The sequence below is a fragment of the Papilio xuthus genome, unplaced genomic scaffold, assembly GCF_000836235.2.
Source record: "Papilio xuthus unplaced genomic scaffold, Pxut_1.1 DF828177.1, whole genome shotgun sequence".
NCBI classification, from domain to species: domain Eukaryota; kingdom Metazoa; phylum Arthropoda; class Insecta; order Lepidoptera; family Papilionidae; genus Papilio; species Papilio xuthus.
Genome location: NW_013530472.1, coordinates 1,048,768 through 1,070,313, shown reverse-complemented (window position 1 = coordinate 1,070,313; position 21,546 = coordinate 1,048,768). Strand labels below are relative to the sequence as shown.

At 33.9% G+C, this 21,546-nt stretch overlaps 2 protein-coding genes across 11 annotated transcripts in view; one reads left to right on the top strand and one right to left on the bottom strand.

Annotated features, from left to right (window-relative positions):
* Window positions 1–21,546, top strand: part of LOC106113711 (coiled-coil domain-containing protein AGAP005037) — a 148,708-nt gene that overhangs the window by 40,879 nt on the left and 86,283 nt on the right. The window lies entirely within an intron of this gene.
* On the bottom strand, window positions 14,020–20,100 carry LOC106113716 (uncharacterized). Its single transcript, XM_013306587.1, has 3 exons — window positions 19,746–20,100; window positions 16,339–16,414; window positions 14,020–16,097 (listed from the first exon to the last, which is right to left on the bottom strand). The coding sequence occupies exons 1-3, from the start codon at window positions 19,880–19,882 to the stop codon at window positions 15,972–15,974; spliced, it is 339 nt and encodes a 112-aa protein (XP_013162041.1). The 5' UTR covers window positions 19,883–20,100; the 3' UTR covers window positions 14,020–15,971.

Here is a 21,546-nt window from a genome sequence, read left to right as displayed (position 1 = left end):
TAAATCCAGGGACTACTTGTTTATCATTTTATCGGTATAGAATATGATATGATATTCTATCGGTGGTCCCACACTTCTATCTGATTGAATGCACCGCGTATTATTATAAAATGAAATATGTCAAACATTGGTATAAAGAATAATAATTTTAAAGACAACGGAAAGTACAGTTACAAGAGGAAGGAAACGAGCGGTAGAATTTAGGTAAAATTTGGAAAATAAGATAATGAAGTTAAAAATGAAAATGAAAAGATATAAAACGAAGGAAAAGACAAGGACTAGGATACAGTGTTGGAAGATTTATTTACAACTATATTTTTGTATTATAAAAAGGAAGAGAAAATGTGAAACATTCTGAGTTTGAAAATAAAAGTTAAAAAGGTCTAAAATGTTCCGTTTGTATCGGCAACACTGTATTTCAATAAACAGGGATTTCCAGGATTTAATTAATTTTCATTTCTAATCTTACAGTTTCTGCAATAGTACACTGGCTGAGAAATCAGTACTAATGAGATTTCCTTCCGCATTCATCAAATTAGATGTTGTTTATCTTCCTTTTTCGCCTTTAAAACTAATTATTTAATATGTGAATAGCCTCTAACGCCAATGTTTTAGTTTTTTTCTCAATGCAAGAAAATCTGCATTCATTTTGAAGTAGTTAAAATAAACGCGCAATTATAAAATCTTTTTTGTAAGCGATAAAGAAAAATTCTAATATTCAAAGTATTTTCACTGCGAAGCGTAGTTACTGCTGTTAAAATCGATCGCGGCTTCATACGAGATTGAAATGGGTCCAATATTGGAGAGGTTAAGTGATGTCGGATATTGATGGCTCGGGCATAGCTATCGGTTATTTCAGCTTTGAATGCCCCAAGCGGTCAAATTTTCACTGACCGCGGCACACTTTGCATTGTATTCTAACGCCCTATCACAAAAGTTTTGCAATGCCAATTTTCGGATGAACCTCTGTATTATAGTGAACACGACCATCTTTATTGATTTTTATCAAAGGTATACCACTAAGACTACTAGTATTTTTGGATACGTTTGTTCCATAAGGTGAAAATCGGTTGTTGTAAGGATGGACCTTTTCGCATTCGCCTCCAAAACCTACGCTTGCGCCGTACAGCTTTTAATTGGTATATCTCTAGTTGAATAGAATGTCTTGTTGATTTAATCTGTAGCCGTCGATAATAATTAATAAACTATTATATGCTTAATTGCTATCGAGTCGAATGGCGTTAATTAACAAGGTGTAGTTTGATAATAATTAAACCGACCGTTGGTTCAATAGTATTATATAACAATTTGTAAGCTATGCTGTACACGATTAATTGATTGATTCAATTATTATCTATATTGAATATTTGTCGCTTGCTTAGAAACCAACGCAGTTTTCTGGTAACATTAATGGATGAAATTGCAATAAAAGAGTATTTAAAATAATATTGAATTATGAACCGAAATAGTTCGCTGTCAGTGCCATGAATTAAGATTTAAAATGTTTATTGGGCACATTTCATCTAACATTACCTTTTTAAAACTGGTCTCTAACTCTTTTCGTATAAGGTTCAATTCCCTCCATTCTCTCGTGCAATAATGTCTTGACACTTAACGCCGTTACATGCCAGTAGCGTCTATCGATCTTTAAACGCCCTTGGGAACTATGGGGTCTTATCTACATATTGTAGAAATATATTGCGAGCGTTAAAGGGGTGGAGATAAGGGGGTTCGTTTGAACGCGGTACTCAGTACTGACTATTATATATTTTAGTGGCATTTAGAGTCTTGTCAGTCTATAGTGGTTACTTAAAAATCCCCTTAGTACAGCTTTCTCTCATTAAATGTACTTAAAATTAAAGCCTCCTCTAATAATATATATTGACGAGTGATCGTTCAAATTAGTTAGGTATTGTTTGTATTAATATTTGGAAATTAATAAATTATTTTATACAAAACCTATTTCGCGTCTTTACAATAAATTAAAAATTTTACATGTTCCCGAAATGTAAGCTAAAACAAAATTATGTACTACGAGTATTATTTATTATTATAACATAAAAAAGATTTCTGCGTACAGATAAAATGCAATATCGTGAGTGCTCCTGACTAAGAGCACACTTAATGTATAACAGAGAGCTTAGAGGGAATACAATCGATCTCGTAATCCCTCTCTCTACCCTCTAAATTGAGAGCGTCATCTCATGTTTATTTTTCCCCACTGATATGAGGTAGTTTTTTTTTTTATTCTATTAATATGTGTATGGGTTTCTTTTATCGTACTCATTTGTTTATCTAACTTATTCATTTACTAACCTCCATATACATTTATTTATCATATTTTTAATATAATACATTTCATATCCAAAAAAAAATACAAAACAGAACACCACCGGGTGCGGAATCCCATGACTCAAACAACCAGTGGTCAGGGCTGCAGAGACAGGAACCTTCTCGCGATGCGTGCGGTTTCTAGGATAACTTTGAATCGGGCCCTTAATTCAAGTGTTTAGCGTTTACAATTAAGTGATAAGCATTTCAAAATCAGTGTTTATAATTTAATTGTAAACTGATGTTGAAATGTTTATTTAATAGGTGTAATTTGATTCTTCTTATCATTTTACATTTGTATCTTACAAATGAAACGCCTTTGTGCACGCTTCCTAACAATCCCAGTTAAATGACAGTCGCTTCGAAAAATAATTGCTTTCTCCGATAGCCCATTGGCCGTATCATTTTACTAACGAATCGTTTACAATGGTTGAGAGTTAAATTGGATACGGATCGATGCAGTGCACTTTATAAGACTTGCCGGCACTCCGATTAGGGAATATTATACTTTGTCGCTCCGATACTATATTTAAATTAATTTTATATTTGAAAATTTAAAATTAAGAATAAATCGAATGACGTTTCAATTTTTAGAATTTTTCAAGTCGAATCGATTTGACTACGCAAGAATGCAATGACTCCTGCTAAACATATATATTTCCTTGTCAGTCCAGTCCAGTCCAAGAATGCTTGTAAAATTAATAATATCCCTGTTCGCTGGCAGATGTTTTTAAACATATATCCTTTAATGTTTAATAGACCTAAATTAATTAATCAATTGTAATTCAATATACTAATTGCTTTATAATTGTTCACTAATGTTTCTAAAGAAATAAAAAGTTGTGAAAAAAACTAAAAATTTCGAAACTAAATAAACTAGATACTTATACCAAACTAAAAATAAAACTAGATAATGTAAAAAATCGACCTCAAATCATTTCCCCGTTAAATGACCAAGCTCTACCTTTGTCCAAAATGCGCGCAAGCCCTTGGATCCTCTGAGGCGTCGATGAGACGTGCGGAAATATCCTTGAACAGCTGACGGCCTTCCGCACCCCAAGGCCCCAAGGTCTCCACGTCAAAAGGCGCATATATATACGAGTCTCCCAAGGCCGCATATTTACGTCTTTTCTTGGTTTCGGCTGTCGCCGCAGCTGCACCGGTTTTGCGACCGCTCGCATTTCAATATACTTGTATAAGTCAATTTGCATGTTTTATTAGTAAGGCCTGAGGGGTGGTAGAGGTATCTGATGATATCACGTCGTTGGAGAACATAAGGCGAGCCGGCACCTTTGAGATCATCGTCAAAGATTTTGTTTTCGATGAAATATGCCGCCGGAAAATATTACAGAGGAAAGAAACGAGCGGTAGAGTTAAGGAAAAATTTGGAAAATTAAAATATAAAAATTAAAAATGAAGTTAAAATATTAGCACCCACTATCGGAAGATTTATTTACAACTGATATTTTGGAAACGTAAAAAAGAAAAAGAAAAACATAAGACATTCTAAATAAAAAAAAGTCTAAAAAGGTCCGTTTGTATCGGCAACAGATGAGTTTGTTGAGATTACGAGGGGCATCATGTTTGATCATTGGTGCGGGAGCAGTCAAGAAGCTTACAGCAGAATTATTCTCAATCTTTTGTGCCTAGAATAATTTCGGTTCAAAATGTATCAAAATGAATATAGGTTCTGCCAGTCTTGAGGTACAATTGATTGTCACATCAACTATGATTGTGTGTAGAGCTAATGATTAATGAATTAATACTATTTTCCAAATGGCTATGATATGTGTGGAAAGGAGTTGGATCGTTGGCTTTATAAGTAAGCGTGCTTTGAATATTGGGATGGATGTCTAAAGGTGAACTTGTTTTGTTAATACATTTCCTGTGTGTTTTTGTAGTGTGTATGTTGTCCGTTTTTTCAAAGTTTTAATTACTTGTTGCACTGTGCACATGTATGGGCAGCGTTCGATTTACCATCACAAGATTGGGTCACGGACTGTATTTACAACAGTTACTAACTGATCAAAAGCTTTCCTTTTTCCTTTGTGGTAGTGTCTAGGCTTCACAGCCGTACATTAGTATCGGTCTAATTACCATTTTGAGCCGGCTGAGAAGCTCAACATAAATTCTCTATTGGATTGAGATCTGGACTTTTTGGTGGTAGTTTGATTAAAGAGAGCTCTCTCTGTTCATTATCCACGCTTGTACAGTACGAGCATTATACCCTGAGCTGTTGTTTTGAATGAACGTTATGTGTTCATTCTTATTGTAATTTAGATTTATGATTTATGATTACAAAAAAAGAAAATATCAACATTACCAAAGAGTATTTCCAACAATTATGATAATTAATACTTTAGCAGTTATAAAAAAAATGTCTTCAAGAAGTTCCCTGTAATTCATTGAATTCAGTCGTCCATTTATTTCTACAAGCTCACCATTTTTGTACATCCTTTCCCAGAATCCAATCGTAATATGACCACTCGGATGATTATCCAAGTATCGTGTATTTTCTGGTCTCCACAAACTCAATCTGCCTTTATCCGATGAATTAAAGATAATTTTATCAAAATTGTGATTCAAATTGGAGCCGCTGCTGGCGAGAGGTGGCTTTCTTGCCGGTACCTCTACATTGTAAACCTCCTTTTAGTCGTCTTTATAGGTGCTACTGAATACTTGAAAAGTACATGAAAACTGTGTAGTGTTAATAAACCTTTCAGTTCGGGTTTTGTCAAGAATAGCCATGTCTTGGTTTTTGATTGTGAAAATATTTTAGTTAGTCGCACAAATTACGACATTGTTTCGTTTTCTTAAGCGGTTTCTACTTTCTATTATAATGATCGGTTACTAGCTATGTGGCCTGTTGAAATGTGGAACTTGTCTACGCATTGTTCGATATTGTTAGACATATACGTTCGCTTAATTGTCGATTCGTTTAACGGAATAGAATAATATGTTAATTGTCTAGCTACTTTCGATGTGCTAACTATAGACCACGTGACTTATCTAAAGTTATTATCAACACATTTTTGAAGTTCGTTATGGAATCTCTTCGGAGTGAATGCGCCATGTGTAGCCCCCTGGGGGCTTAGTTAAACTTTTGTAGGTAATGTTAGCAATTTTGAGGTCTTCTCTAGGTATTTTTGAAGTTCTGTATTGTGATTAATCCTTAGTCCAACTCTCTTAGCTTCCCTTTCCAACACTTCTGTTACACTCATTACCTCTTCCTTTGCTGCTCCTAATTAAGCTAGGTCATCCGTGTAGCCCATCACCGTATGCAGGCCGTTTAACGGAATTCCTCCTTCCGGTGCTACCACTTGTCTTATGACATTCTCGAAGACCAAGTTCAAGAGTATTGGTGACGGTGCGTCACCTTGCTTTAACTCCGTTATTAGTTAAATTCTTCCGTGAAGTATTTAATTAATTCGTTAATTCTTTAGTTAATAACAGTAAAATACATTCACAAAAAAGAATAATTTAAAATTAAAAACACAGTGAAGTAAATTAAAATGTACACTAAAAACATAAAAAGTCAGTCAAAATATGACTGCTGCTTGTCTTGATAAGAAGACGCATGCGTCGTTAAGTAGTTGCGTCACAGGATGCTTGCAATTGGACGCTGCAGTGGAAGAGACCTAGCGAAGTCGTCGCTACGACAACCGATGGCGGCCTTAGCTACCGCGTCTTGAAACTATCATACGCTGATTAGAAGTTTTTAAATACTGAACAGGCACTATGGTGGGAACGACAATAAAAATCCGAAGCGCACATGTGAAAAATATCTTGATAAATTTTTACATGGAGGTCTGAGCCGTCAGGAAATGAAACTGGCTTAAACATAAATATTTCAAGTGATCTGAGCCTACGTGTCAAAGATTAAATATATTTTGATTGAATATTAGAATAATTTACATGAAAGTCTTAAATCTTGATATAAAATAAAGTATTAAAAATGAATAATTTACTAAATTATATTATTAAAAGAAGTCCTTTAGGCAAGGTTCCAAAGATACTGGCAGAGTTCCCCCTTTAGATAGCTAAACTAATTCTTTGTCCGAGGTAGCTGCTAGCTTATCGGTCCTTTGTGATGGCCTTTGTTTTTTTATTGATACTTTAATTATGAAACGTATAAATTTCAAATTCAATAGATATTTCAAAATAAATATTTCTATATGGCTTATGTGAAAATTTTAATTTAATTGTAAGCAAAATATATTAACCATCAAAGTTACGGGAAATGCCTTTCATATAAGTTATTGAGAAATTGAACTTTGAATATACAAACCAAATGAAGGAGTTTCATCTAATTAAACATCCAAACTTGGTAGCTCGGTTGCTTTGGGAGCTTAGAGTACTTTAAATATTCGAGAAGCGAGTATGCTATCTTGGTTTACACATTATTTATGTAGCTGTTTAACTAACTTGATACTTAACTTTGGAAAGTCTATACGTTAAATATCTTTGTTTATTTGCTATTCTATTTATTTGATAACTTAAAACATGTCATATTTATTTTTATAGACAATATTATCGCAATAGCTTATTGCCGGAAAGTCAATTGTGGAGTTTGAAGTGAGAGCGGAGGCGGTCTCCTTGAGAACGTTTTAATCTTCTTTTCCTCGCACTTAGTGCTCGTCTAAAAGTGCTTAAGAAATTAGTCAGTATAACACCTGTGAAAATAAATGTTGCTTTTCAATCTTATTTTATTAGAGTAATATTCCTTGAACATTCTCACATATTTTTTGGCTTTTCAGTAATACATATGTGGCAACGAGTTACAACTTAGTTTTTGTTGTAGATGAGAGCTGACAAAAAAGTGCCCAAAGTACTGACGCAGTCGGTTCCATTGATTAGATTTGCAATTTACGTAATTTTTTAAACATGTTATTTTAATTATTTTTGTCTCCGTTTCGCTGTTGCCCTTGATGCAGACAACATTTATCTCAAGAGTGATATTGTTAAAAGCCTCTATGAGTAACATCTATTTTTATTCATGTTCAAGCTTTTGAAGATTTTCTCGAGTGGAGAATTCTACGCCTCTCGAGCTTTCGCCTAACAATGTACATTTTACAGTAGACATAGACAAGGCGATTTTGTTCGGATGCAATCCTATTTTGTTGTTTTGGTAAATTTTCGTCTCTTTATTTCCAGTAATAAAATATTACATGAGGCCAATTGTCATCTGTATCATTAATTCTTATATTAAAATATGTACGAGTACAATTTAAAATTAATTAAATCACACTGTTCTGCTGAAATCTGTCAAACCAACGAAAGCATGAAAAATAATGTTTCTTCCAGTATAATTTTTTACTATCTATTCCCGTGCGGGGGCTTCACCTGCATGAAATTCCTTTCATTTTTGTTACACTACAAAACGATATTTTATTGTTTACATTGTGAAAAACGTTCAAACGTGCAAATGTCAAAAATCAAATGCTCAAATGACAACGAAGTCCTTCGCCATTGGCAAAGAATCATCGTTACCAAGGCAACTATTTGTTGCAATTGGCTTGCAATTTTTGTCCCTTTTGTGCAGAGGGATTTTTTAAAAGTAATTTTTTCCAAATCGCAAGTGTCGGATAGTGGATAACATGTCAAGTACATCGCCGTACAACGATGCCAAAATTAGATCTTCGTGGTAATAACTACTTTCATGTTTTCATTTCTTAAACTCGGCAGTTTGATAAAAAAAAAACCTTTTATAAACTGTTCTTAATCACATGACCACCACTGTATGTATAAGGTAAAATAAATACTAAACATTTCCAGTGCTAGTACAAAATATTATATAAACAGACAATGTTAAATTAATTTTGAGGTTGTGTCCTTATTAAAGATTCCCTGCCTCAATCAAAATTTATTTTAATTATCACTTGAGTGGAAGGTTTCGAGAAAATTCGTGTTTAATTACATATACAAAATCCTTGTTCAAGGATTGTTTGTTGATTTTAATTCTAATTTAAAACTCTTAAAATATTTTGCTTTGTTAAGAAAGGTTGTATAAACTGTTTTGTCAGTGCTTTTATTGTTATTAGTGAAAATATTTTAAAATCTTTAAGGTTATTTCAACCTGTCTAAATAAATCAGTATCAATAATCACATCAAATTTGTTTTTTGATGTGGACTTGTTATACTTATGATTCTATTGCCCGAATACCCCTTGATGACAAAAGCAACATTTTTATGTTTAAACTCATCCCCACTTGAAGGCAAGGAAACCTTCGTTTTAGAACGCCAAAAAGCCGTTCAACGGTGTTTCTGCTTTTACGGTGGTGGTCGAATACGGAGTCCAAATATAGTACAGTTTCTTTAGACAAGGGAAACCTTGAGCGAAACTCCGCATCCGGGTACTTTTCAAAAGCGTCGAGTTTTTTTTGGGTTTCGCTAACACACACTAGGCCTTTCATCGTCCGAAAGCGATGATAATGATGATACAGACATGGTTTCACGTTAGGTATTCACGTTAGGTATTCACTTTTGAGATGCCTCACGACCGCTCTTAAATTTTTGACAAACTTACGTCAACACAACAGTTCATTTGACAATAAGCATGGTCCGATTTGACTAGAGTCAAAATGGAGTTGCGCCTTGAACTGACGTTTGAAAATCCCATATTGGTGTTTAAGACCTCCACAATTTATCTCGCCATTTTTTCGATATGCTCTGTACCTCGCATTCATCCTCTTCGACAAGCAAGATGTCATCATCATAAAGCATACCAAGCACCGAGACACAGAACCTGTCGCTATCGCCAGCACCGTACCTGATGTGTTTATTGGCTCGGCAATACATAGCACAAATAGGGTGCAGGTATTTCCCAGGCACACCTTTCACTTTCAAAGGCCACCACAAAACCCTTCTCGGAACCCTATCGTACGTTTTTTCAAGGTCTAAGACCGCTGTGTGCAAGCTTTTATGCACACGCCTATATTTCTCGCAAAGTTAGCCAATAGCAAAATGAGGCATTTGTAGTCCCTTGACTCGTGTTGAATCAAATTGGTACCGAATTTCCTCACTTTCCTCTATTATTAAACCTGTTAAAACAAAACACACAAATTGTTGTACTTCGAAGTTATAAATCTACAAGAATCCTGTGGCAGTCGGAAAATAAGTAAACAAACAATGTCATCCTAAGCGTCATATTTTGATCAATGAAGTAAAAGCAGCTGCACGGTTTGCCATTTTAATTATTTCTAAGTACTACAAAAATATCGCGCATCATATAGATTCAGACCAGTAAGGAATAACGAACCTCCTACGGTAGCGCTGGTCGTTAGTTGCAAAATAATTGATTGAAGATGCAACAAGTTTTGATATCCCTTTAAACTTGTTAGATCCCCGTGGAAACATCTCGTTTGAATGACATTAACTCAGTAGTCAAATTTCTAACAAAAAATCTATAAAATAAAATATTGAGGTTAAGATTTTTTTTAAAAGATCAAATTGATTCAATTAAAAAACCTAAGTTGATATGAAAATTTTCGAAAACTTTTTATTAACAAAAAAAAATCTAACTAACTTTTACAAATGTCTATTCTAACGTCACCAAATTGTAATATTCCACAAATAAATCTATATTACTTTTAGAAAACTTTGTGTACGTTTAAATTTTCCCGCGCTCGTAACTGCGAAACAAGTTTTACTAGAGTAGAAGCGATTGACCATGAAAAATTCAAGATGTCGGCGCGTCGCATGCGCGCTCCATATTTTCACAACTTGAACTTTGTTCCGACAACATAAACAAACTTAACTTGAAAGTAGTAATTTTATAACAAAAAAAAACTAACTACTTCTATAAAATATTTTCCAATTAAGTGTCGATAGTTAATTTGACTTAAAAGATTACCGAAAAAAACTTAAAAAATTCGGAGTAACGAACACTACAATTACGTCAATTGAAAGATTTTAATTAACACCCGAGTATAAATTATATAAAGCGCGGTGTGCGCGCAAAAATTTTATGCAAAGTTAAAAAACGGCGTAAGTTTTCTTTTTATTATTATATATATTTTTTTGTATTCTACTTATTTTTAAAAGTCGTGAAATATATATTAAGTACAAAGTTGAAATAAAAATGTAATTAATTTTTATTAACAAATAGTTTAAAACAACAAAAATCTTTGGTACTAATGTATGTTATGTGTATAATAATTATAATTAGTATGTATTAATAATTTAATATATTTTTAAAGTTGCGTAAAAAGTTATGAGTTTGAAACTTTCAAATTGCGCGCTAAAAGTAGGAAGCGGGCATCCGGGACGGCAGCTCGCGGTCATGTGTAGTCCTTAGAGGTGAGGAGGACGCGTTGTAGAGCCAGATTCGGTCCGCCTTCAGGATTTGTCTTAGCCCGCATGCCAAATTTTACCGTCTCTAGGATCATGCGGATAGCGTCGACAAAGCGAGTATACTGGCATTGTAAGGTCGTTGCCCGATCGATCGTTAGCGACAACGGCACGCCTGTGCGGCACCGCACACGCCGTGCAACAAGCCTCATCTAGCATTCTTCTATATGTAGTAAAAATACAGGATATTCAGTTTCAAAAAGGGCGTCTGAGGGCTCAGTCGGCGCCCCATGCGGTCGCGAGCCTTCATACAACGCGCCAACAACTTTGATACACCCGCAACTGTAATATTAAACTCCAAACAAAGTTAGGTTAGTCGGCCGGCTTGTAGTCTCACTTTGCCTAAAGGCCTGACAAATAAGCACTTACCTGCTCGATTTTACTATAGAAAGACGTTGCAGCAGCATTGACTGCAGCTTAGATGCAGATTTGACTTAAAATCACTTAAAAATAAGATTATTACCGTCAAAACTTTTGACCACGTGTGCAGCGCATGGTCGTAGACGCCCTCCCCTCGGGAGCAGCGATGCAACTGCCGATTCTGCGCGCTGCATTCATATACATAGAGCACTACTTGCATTGGCAAGGGAAGGGGGGACCACGTGTTGCAGCTGCGCAAAATGATAGCTTCCATAACAACAGTTTACCTTAGTTACGTTTATATACAAACTGTTCTGCGCATGCCTACAAACTTTTGCCAAACTTTTGCCGCGCTTTTCAATAGTTTGATTTTAAAAAAACATTTTAACACTAAGAATTACAAGCTCTGTAATAATCATACGTTACTTTACATAAAACCTAAATTCAAATGAGTATGTAAATAATAAATCATATAGTTGATAAACAAAACAATATAAAGTTTCACTTTGTTAACAACATTTAAACTGATTTTAGGTACATAGAACAATGTTATTTGATAATTCAATTAATGATGGACAATGGGATAATTTAATGGACTTTACAATTTTTGGTATGCTAGTTATGGTTTAAAATAAAATATGAATATTTATTAAGTAAATATCTGTATCAAATATTCTGATTCATGAGCCATCAATATGAATAATTAAGCTATACTACAATTATAATTAATTTCCACATTATTTCAAAGGAGTGAAACAGTTGTTTTATATTTATGAAATTGTTGATGTTGAATAATGGTAAGTATAAATTCAAGTGATTTAAAAAGTAGTAACAAAAGTGAATTATTAAGACTGATGTGGTATTTAATAAGTAAGCTGGGAAATAAAACTTTTATAGTAATCGTTTTAGTAAGGATGCTTATTTTTTAATATATTGGTACTTTAGAAGCGACAACAAAGATACTTGTTCTTTAGCCATTCTGCTTTTTTAATTAGTTTTGAAGCACTCAAGACAATTTAGGTTTTATAACAAATTATAGGAATTTATTAAAGTTTTTAATTCATTTATTTTTAATTGTATTTAGCTATTTGATGCACAATGTTTTGTAGTCATTTAGTGGGAAAACATTTAAATGCGACAATTGCTTAAGTAAGATGTATGATATTTCTTATTTAATGATAATATTGTACAAAAGAGAAATTATTTTACTGGTGTAAATATTAGTTCATCGAATTCTTGTTTTCATTGTAATACATCTGTAAATATTTTCTATTTTTCCGTCCGAATGTGTTGTTGTATACATGGTAATTTTTTCATATTTATGATGTAGAGGGGGCTAATGTAAATCGGATGAATTATAAAAGTTTGTATAAAATGTATGTTATCATGTATGTATTTTGTCATGGCGTTGTTTATGGTCAAATTAAAGAAATATGATGATTCAAATAAAATTACATAATTTAAATGTAGTTTGTTTTTGAGTTAAGTTATAAAAGATAACCTATTTATTAAGCTTATTTATTAGCACCCCACAATTTATTTTTGATTTAATTTTTTTCTTCTATTTCTCTGACGTTTTACTACAAACTTTAGACAATCTAATGTGTTAATTTAATTGTTGCGTATCGTATATAAACTTATCTCACTATATAACTTGAGTCTAGAATATACATACAAAAAATTTAGCATAACATACTAACAAAATTTCTGAATTATCTGAAAACCTGCTGATGATGAAACCTTAATCTAACATTAAATATAAAAGTTTGAAAAACCGCTTGCGAATATTTTTCTAGCAGATCCGAGGGCGGATTAGATAGACTGGATGTTCGTGAATAATGCATCAGCCACGGAAGCGAGGGCGTTATCAATTTCATCTAAAAGTTACCACAGGAATTAGTTAAAGAGTTAGAAAGATAAGACATGTATAAGTTATAGAAACTAAAACACCGTTAGCAAATGAAGAATTCTGATTGTGAAGCTCGCAGCTAACCATATGTTTCCACAATTATAGTAAACTTAACATATGCGTTTATTTTTTCGTAGCACAAATCGTAGTTTCGGAGCGTACCACAGGATTATAACATCAAACTATTAAAAGAACTGGAATTCAGCAATTAATTTTTCAACAAACATTGTTGCAAACATCTATTCATACTCGCAGTTTGCTCTATATATTTATTATGACAATAGTATTAATACAATGCAAATATTAACTTGTGTACAAACACATTAAAGTATTGTATATATTGTTTTATATTTATGCGGTATTTTAATATTTTTTTTTATTTTTTGACATTTGTAAAATTAATTGAAGTTGAAACATAGTACTTCTGAAATTTACCAACTCTACTTTTTCGTTTGCCAATTGAAACTTTTGGAAGGCGAAAGTTTCAAGCAGTAGGAGATCGACGTAGCGACGTCTGTAGCTTCACTTCAAGGAGTGCTACAAACTATCAAAGTACGTGTGCCGTGTTTCTACTTTTACTCACGGTTCGTTTCGTAAAACAAATTTTACAAAAGTTATTCACATTTTTATTCTTTCCTATTTTTATATTTTTCTGTTTACCAGTCCGACTTTATTAACTTTTTTATTTAATTAACTGGACAACGTCAGATTGATGATAGTTATTTAAAGCATAGATATAAAAACGCGGCGAAGCTGAGAAAGGTTTGCGTAGTGTTAATAATTCAACGTTTAACTAGATGGCGTTATTTTTTATTGCGAATATTCTTTACATATTTTCATAGTTTAACACATTAATTAGATTACCATGGTCTGGTTTAACACCTTGTAGTTTTAATTGTTTAAATAAATTATAAGTAACATCAATACCTATTTGAATAAAATATTTGTTTGAAAGTTATTTTAAAAGAAAATTTTATTACAATAAAGTATTTTAACATTTAATAAGATAAATAAAATTATTAAATTAAATGTAAATTAAATTATTAAAAAATGAACTAATAGTCGTTTACTTCATATTATTCAAAACCCTCAGGAACATGTAATGCAACAAAACATTGCTTACATTCCCACGTTGTTTTACTACTTTTGTTATGCTAGTCTTAGGCTGAAATTTGTAGACGTCACTCAGACTTTGCTTTGACTTATCTTACGAGTTTGCCATTGGTAGACATATGCTAAGCATTTGCTAAGCATATGTCTATTAATATCTATTAATGTCAAGCACGAGCTTGGCAAATGCTAAGTCATCAAAATAGTTGATTTGCCGAAAACTTACGTGTTTCTCGACTACTATTTTTTATGATATGGTAAAATTAATTGATATAGCAGAAAAATTTGATGATTTGATTTGAAGGAGTTTACTTGTTATGGTTAGTATGGAGTACGTGTGTTCTTTGAACCTTTTTGTGTATATTCTGGATCTATCTGATGACCACTCCGTTTCCAAAGACTTTGTACTTCCCTTGGACTTCGATTTTGCTTACGGACACGGATTTTAGCGATAAAAGGAAAAAAATAAAAACCGTATTTCGAATATTTAAGAAGAAATATTTGTATTAACAAGAATTATATTTTACAGGCCGTATTGTTGGTAGTACTACCAAATTCTTCGAATTTGCTTATTACAGTCTGTAGATGTGACGGAAAACGTATAAATTGCGCTTAAAGTTGAGCCAATTCTCTTGAAACTTTGTTTATGATGATGCACGTTGTAGATAGTTTAAGCTCAATAAATCGCCACAAACATTCTATATTAGAAAAGAGAAAATTAGTACAGAGTTGATGAGCGTTAAACATAATTCACATACGTGTCTTCTTCAGTATACAATGTCTGATATCTTTGATTATCATATGTACCCACCGAGCCGATGTTCTAAGCAATATTTGTTATTTGTTGTTGACGAAATCCAATCTATCCATCGGAAAATCCTTTTTAGTTCGTAAGCCAAAACCAAATGTATGATAAAGTATCGAGAGTCCTTAAGATCGTGCCAGGGTCAACGTAAAAGGATAAAATCTTCAAATGTTCAGGCAGTTAAGCCAAAATCCAGGAGAAATGCGTCGTATGTCAGAATCGCTAGCTACATTGTCAAGTCAAATAATCTTGTTCAGTTCTACCGATTACCAACCCATACAAGCGCCATTTCGTGGCTTTGCTCATAATATAGATAGTAAATTCAAAATAAACAACTATTCGATAAAATAATTAAGTTTAATTATATAGGAATCATGTATTACAAAAAGTAAAATTTTGTAAATATCAATATTTATTTTTGAATCACCAAAAATATATATGCGAATAAAAACACTGTCAAAATTTGTCTTAGCTCTGGCTTAGCATATGCTTAACCCATAACTACTATAAATTTGATTCTGAGAAGTCTAAGCAAAGTCTAAGTACTGGCTATAAATTTCAGCCTAAGTCGTGATTGTTTCACAAAGAAAATTTAGATTTATGCGAATAGAACTAGCATTAATGTTTATGATGTTAACACAAAGTCATTTTAAAATGTGAAGTATACGAAAAGTACAAATTACGACTGAATCCGTTACGTAATTCGATATCCAAAAAGCGTGAATTACGATTTCCGAAAATTTCCTTATTTCTATTTTTTCTTTTTTAGAAAAATGAGTGGGATGACAATATACTATCGGACAAGTAACAGATAAATCGCTAAGTAAAATGGAAGAGAGAATTAAAAAAATGCATATTTGTTTAAAATCATGTTTTTCTTCGACTTTTAGCTGACTTCAAAGAGAAGGAGGTTATCAATTTGTCCGCATTTTTATGTGTGCACAGCTCCGCCTCTGTTACACCGTTTTTTTTCGATCGAAAGGTTTTACTTGCCGATGGGTCCGCTTTTTTATTAATTTTAACATATACATTAGCTTGTTTTTTTGTAATTCAGTAAAACATGCTACAAAAATACAGACGAATTGACAATAATCTTCTTTTTGAAGTCTAGTAAAAAAGGGCGAGTGAATGTACCCAAATCACCAATCTGTAGTATGTATACTGGGATAGAAATGGTTTTATCTCGCTGCCTGCTACTGCTACTTGGTCTTGCGAGCCGTGTAACTCCTGTTTCTGTAAATCAATAAACACAAGTTGAGTTTATTATTATATACTGACAAAGGTATTTGACGCGGTGTCAAACTAAACTATGATAGCTCACTAGCACCCCCCTGTCTAAGGTTTTCTACCTTTATTACATGAGAGAACATTTATATTAAGTTTTTACCGGGGATTATTTCATAGTTATCTCCTTTGTTAAATTTAAAATGCTAATATTATTAATTTAAAGAGAAATTAACGAGAAGAAAAGTACCTGAAAATCTTCTAGTTGTAGTGGAAAATCATAGAATTGTGTCATACGATCCGTAAAAGATATCTCCTTTCCGCATCTGAAATACAAGTACTAATATTTAGTGCATAATTCTTGAACACAAATAAGCAATTAAGTAAAAAATAAAGTAACTCAACGTGTTATCGCCTAAACGGCTCTACGAATTTTGAAGTGTGGGAGGTAATCGGATTTATATTCGTTCCCGGAGTGTAGGAAGGAAGTTGGATGCTCCCTAGCTATTTGCGTATATTTTATTTTTATGCAAAGTATTGAATGTTATTATCCTTATTCAGTTTAAAATGTAGGCGTCGAAGCGATATTTTAACATCTCTTTGTAACACTAAATCTAATGCGTGCAGAGGCTCACACTATTCCACTGAAGAAAAGTTGACTCGATAACTCCGCCTTCTTACAAATAAGAAACAAGAGCGATTACATATACGTATTGCTTGAAGACGCACGTTCATATAAATGCTGCTTCAGAGGTGGAATACCACAAGTAAATCCTACCGTGCGGTAATCTGCATATGCAACATTTATCCCAAATTCTCATTCACCGGGTCAAGGTTAATCCCCAACGCTGCTGAATTACATAACACATGCCAGCCTATGCGTCGGTATCGTAGACAAACGGAATGCATCTACGGATTCCAATTACACCTATGTACCCTACCTATGTGTAATGTGTAAAAATCTTACCTGAAGTCTTATTAGATCATTAAATGGGGTACGAACCCTACGTCCTAAAACTACGTACTTTTTGCCAATAGCCACGTTTCCGACATTGCGGTTTAAGCGATGGAAAAAGTTCGCAAACCCTGTTACATATAATTTAAAGCATTTCTTTCTTGTCGATTTAGGGTAAAAAGGACAACTTTTAAGTAAATTGATTATGGTTTACAGTATTATCAAGCATTGTGAAAATTAGAATGCACCCTATTCTACGTGAGTGTTTATTACTCGTATAACCTAATGTAAACATAATACTAACATAACTCTAACATAAATTAGTATTATGTTTTAAACTTTCGATTTCTAAACTCGCAGTGATAAGGAAAATTAACACAGAGGTTAAAAGGTCGGAAATTGGCTATTTGTATAAGCTCGTGATGTAATTGTACAGAGGGTAAATTAAGATTCCCCAAAGGGTTCTTACTCTCTCTACTCGCAGTTTTGTGTGTTTACCGTTAACTTTTTTGATATTTCCTTAAAAAGCCTTAGTGCGCTAGGACCCCACGTACCAAGGGTCTCGACGCTGAATGGGACAAAATCATATTCCGAGCCTAGACCTCTGTACTTGCTTGCTTTAGCATTTTCCGCCGCTTCACAAGCGGCACCCGCTCTTGTTGGTTCCATGTAGATGGGAAGAGGCCAGCGTGTCTGAACAGGTTGTATCCCATACCAGCACCTGACCAATTTTCCATGGAATCAAACTCATACCGTCCGGTCCCTAGCCATTGTCTCTTGCTATATCAGTCGGCTCAAGTAGACTTGAAACGTTGACGGTGGCAAGAGATCGACGTATGATATCGTTGAGTCCGGCATGTCTCGAGAAGCGGCCTGCACTTTTTTGGCAGGACAATCCGTGATGTCCTAACTTGTCGACGTCACTGCCAAAGGTACATTTATGAGGAACGCAGACCGGAACCCCAAGCCGTAGACAGGTTGCGATTCGGAGCGTGTCAGGTTCTAGAAATTTTCTTGTATTTGGCGAAGGGTACGCGTAAATCCAGTAACCAGCCTCATGCGTACCCGCGGCCAAAAGCCTAGCACGCGCCAGACCTGTACTACAACTCAAAAAAACTACGTAGGTTAATTTACAAATTATTTCATCCCAGCTCCTCTGTGTATTTGGAGAAACTGGAAAATTTTGGCCTTGGCATGCAATTAAAAAAGCATTTCTAGCCTCTTCCAAGCCAGCAATCTTAAAGTTTGAATGGAATGTCCTAAAAATTTTACCTATGAGATTAGCTGAACTATGGACAGAAGGTAGGAAGGCTGGTAAAGCAACACTAGAAATTTTGCGAATCCCTAAACCACCATAACGGATGGGTAGGGGTGCTTGGGTCCAAGATTGGTCGTTCAGGTGCATAATAAGAATAGATTCTAAATATCTATGGAAAGCTAACGAATTCTTGTACCACTATATTTAAAAGTAAATAGAAAACTCAATTTCGAGGCATGTATACTATTTATTGTTCTGAGGCATTGCCAGTAGGTTTCGCTTAATATGCAAAATGTTTATGCATATGCATACGAAAGATTGGACGCAACGTAGGACGTCCATGCGAATAAATATATAGAGTTGTTAAAAATGTTATATTTTATCGTGTGATTTTAATCATCAGTGAGTAAAGAAAAAATATAAAAGAGATCCTACGTAAATGTTTAATATTTATTAAACAATCATTAAAATTATATAACGAATGAAACATTAAACATCAATTAACTTCAAGTAAAGTCATTACAAAAAATATCCCAATGCTACAAATAAAAAAAAATCGTTGACGCTAAGAAACAAACTGAGATAACAGAAATGAAAAAATATTCTTGTTTTACAATGATTTTAATCTAGAAATCCATGAATTTTCATATACAGAAATGGATTTGAATATTTCTGAAAAGTGACATGTAAACTGCAGTTTATTTTAAAAGTCCAAATACCGTTGTTTGTGGAATGTTTTATCTAAACATTTTTATGCGTACATCCACAGCGATTGATTTTATAGACAGACAGGAAGGATGCGTATCCAATTTTATTGGTACAAAGTTACCGGAGCTGTGTGGACAATTTCTCGGCTTTCATGGACATATTGGTCTGATGTTTTTGAGTATATTTTTTTCTGCTTGTCTGTGCTTTGTAAACATGCATTATAACGTTAAATTTAATCGACGCTTATGGCGCTGTCAGAAATATTTCCTCGATAATTTGTATGGGACTATCGGCGATAACTCAATTTTCGCATAATTGCCCCTTATTTCCTCATAGACGATGTTTCTCCGATGGATTTGAAAATTTGTAGCAAACATGCACATGACGTCCACTGGTGCGAGTTTTAAGGTTTTTAAAGATTAGAGGTCATAAAAATGAGTTTTTCGGGAATAACAGCAAAATGGCTAGCTTTTTCAAAAAATTACTTAAGACAAAATTATAGATTTTAAAATTTCCTATTACAAACACATACATACCTTTTCATATGTGCCACCGGTCCTTAGACTTATAACTTAATATATTTGCTCATTGTGCGGTGCTGATTGGACAGAGGACAATTTTTAATCGACTTTGCGTAGTCTACGCCCGTGCTTATGATCATGTTATTATTATTGTTGTAGTTCTACTAGTCCTTAATGATCAAGGGGGCATTAAGGACTAGTAGTACCCAGCTTACCGATATGTGTTCTCGTTTCTCGCAAGTTGACAACTCTTCGGCTGTCGTCGGCTACATTGACATATCTTTCGGGCCGAGTGTTGCACTTCTCGATGGTATACTTGGTTTGCGCTGTAATGCGGAATTGAAATAGACATTGTATTTTATTGATTACATCCCCAGCTTGTAAAATTTAAACATGACACGAAGGACAGAGTTATTTGAGCACAAATCTTGCTATGAGACACCAACGGCATAATATGGTGTTATTTCTGTTAAAAACAGGTCGACGCTGACCTTACCCGATCTTTTCTACCTAGCTAATTGTTACTATATGTTTGGAGTTTTTCCTTCCTTCGGGTATTTGAACTATCAATTTAAAAGATTTGGTAGGACCGCAATCTAGTCAAAACACCAACGATATAAGTAGTTTAGTTTGGTTCGGATGTATAGTGTGCAAGAGTATAATCATCGTTATGTTTTACTGTTTTATAATAAAATAATATTACCATAAATATATTATATTATCACAATATTTAAATGATTTGTAATATATCGTTTATATCCGTAATGAAAGTGCGGATTGTTGCGACACGATGCGACGCGTGGACGCAGTGAACTTCTATTTACGAATCGCAGCTGTAATTGCAGCGGGCGAGAGAATTTCCGTTTACACATCCGTTAGTAAACAGTTCTTAATTGAAAATTCAAATTCCCAATTTGTGTAATCGGATTTATGCACACTATGACACTTAATAAGCGAATAGTTTATCATCAAATTTTGACCATATGGCAGCTTTACACACTCACCATTCATTTTGGAAACAAAGCTCATTTGTTCACATATACATATGTTTGTCTGTAAAGATAGTTTTTACTGTTTCTGTCACGGCTATTCCTTGATAATCTTACAGTTGGTTTCTGAGACCAAAACCCCCATAAAACACATCATCATCCCTGTGATCTTTGACGAAACAGTGATAAAATAGTTTAAGACGCAGATTTTGGTTGGATGGTTTTTAGATGGTACCTCCAGAATGGCTGCATGGTTATCGTTAAAATTTGACATAGATAAAGAACACTTTCTGGAGAAACACATAGGCTACAATTTCAAACAGAAAAAGTCGCAGGCTACAGTAGTAGTAATGTTACGACATAAATCTAGCAGTAAAGGTAAAATTTGCATATCACGTGATAATGCAGCATCTCGCTTAATGAAGCCTCTCTAATGAGGTGGATTAAACTTTGTATTAAAAATCAATTTCTATTCAGGATTAAATTTTTTTAGAATATTCCAGTTGGTGGAGAAAGAATATTCGACTTTTTCTACCAACCATTGACAATAAAAATATTAATATCCTGTAGCGGGACATAATAAATTGTCCAGTTTAGTGCGTAGGAAGACGTGGGAGGTCTAAGTTGTACACGTATTAGATGAGTATTGATTGAATGAAGCTACATGTTTTATTCAACACTTCGCCACTGATATTTACTACAATAGCGGTCGACAGCAAAAAGGCTGCTTCGGACCGCAATACAGACATTAATTACGGCTTGTTAGCGTGAAAATGGAAGAGACTATTTCTATTCGAAAAGTTGGAAAAACATGGAGATTAGTACTAGTTACTATTACTTAACATGCCTTGTTCTCTGGACTTTTATAAAGTTTTTCTTTCCAATGAATCAAGGCTTAAGTAGAACAATTTAATGCCTGTTATGAGAAAAACGTCTGCCCGATTATTAACAGTGGGGTAATTTTTTGTGCCATCCCCGAACAAAAATAAAACTGCGATTTGCCGCAGTACATTCGATAGCATAAGTA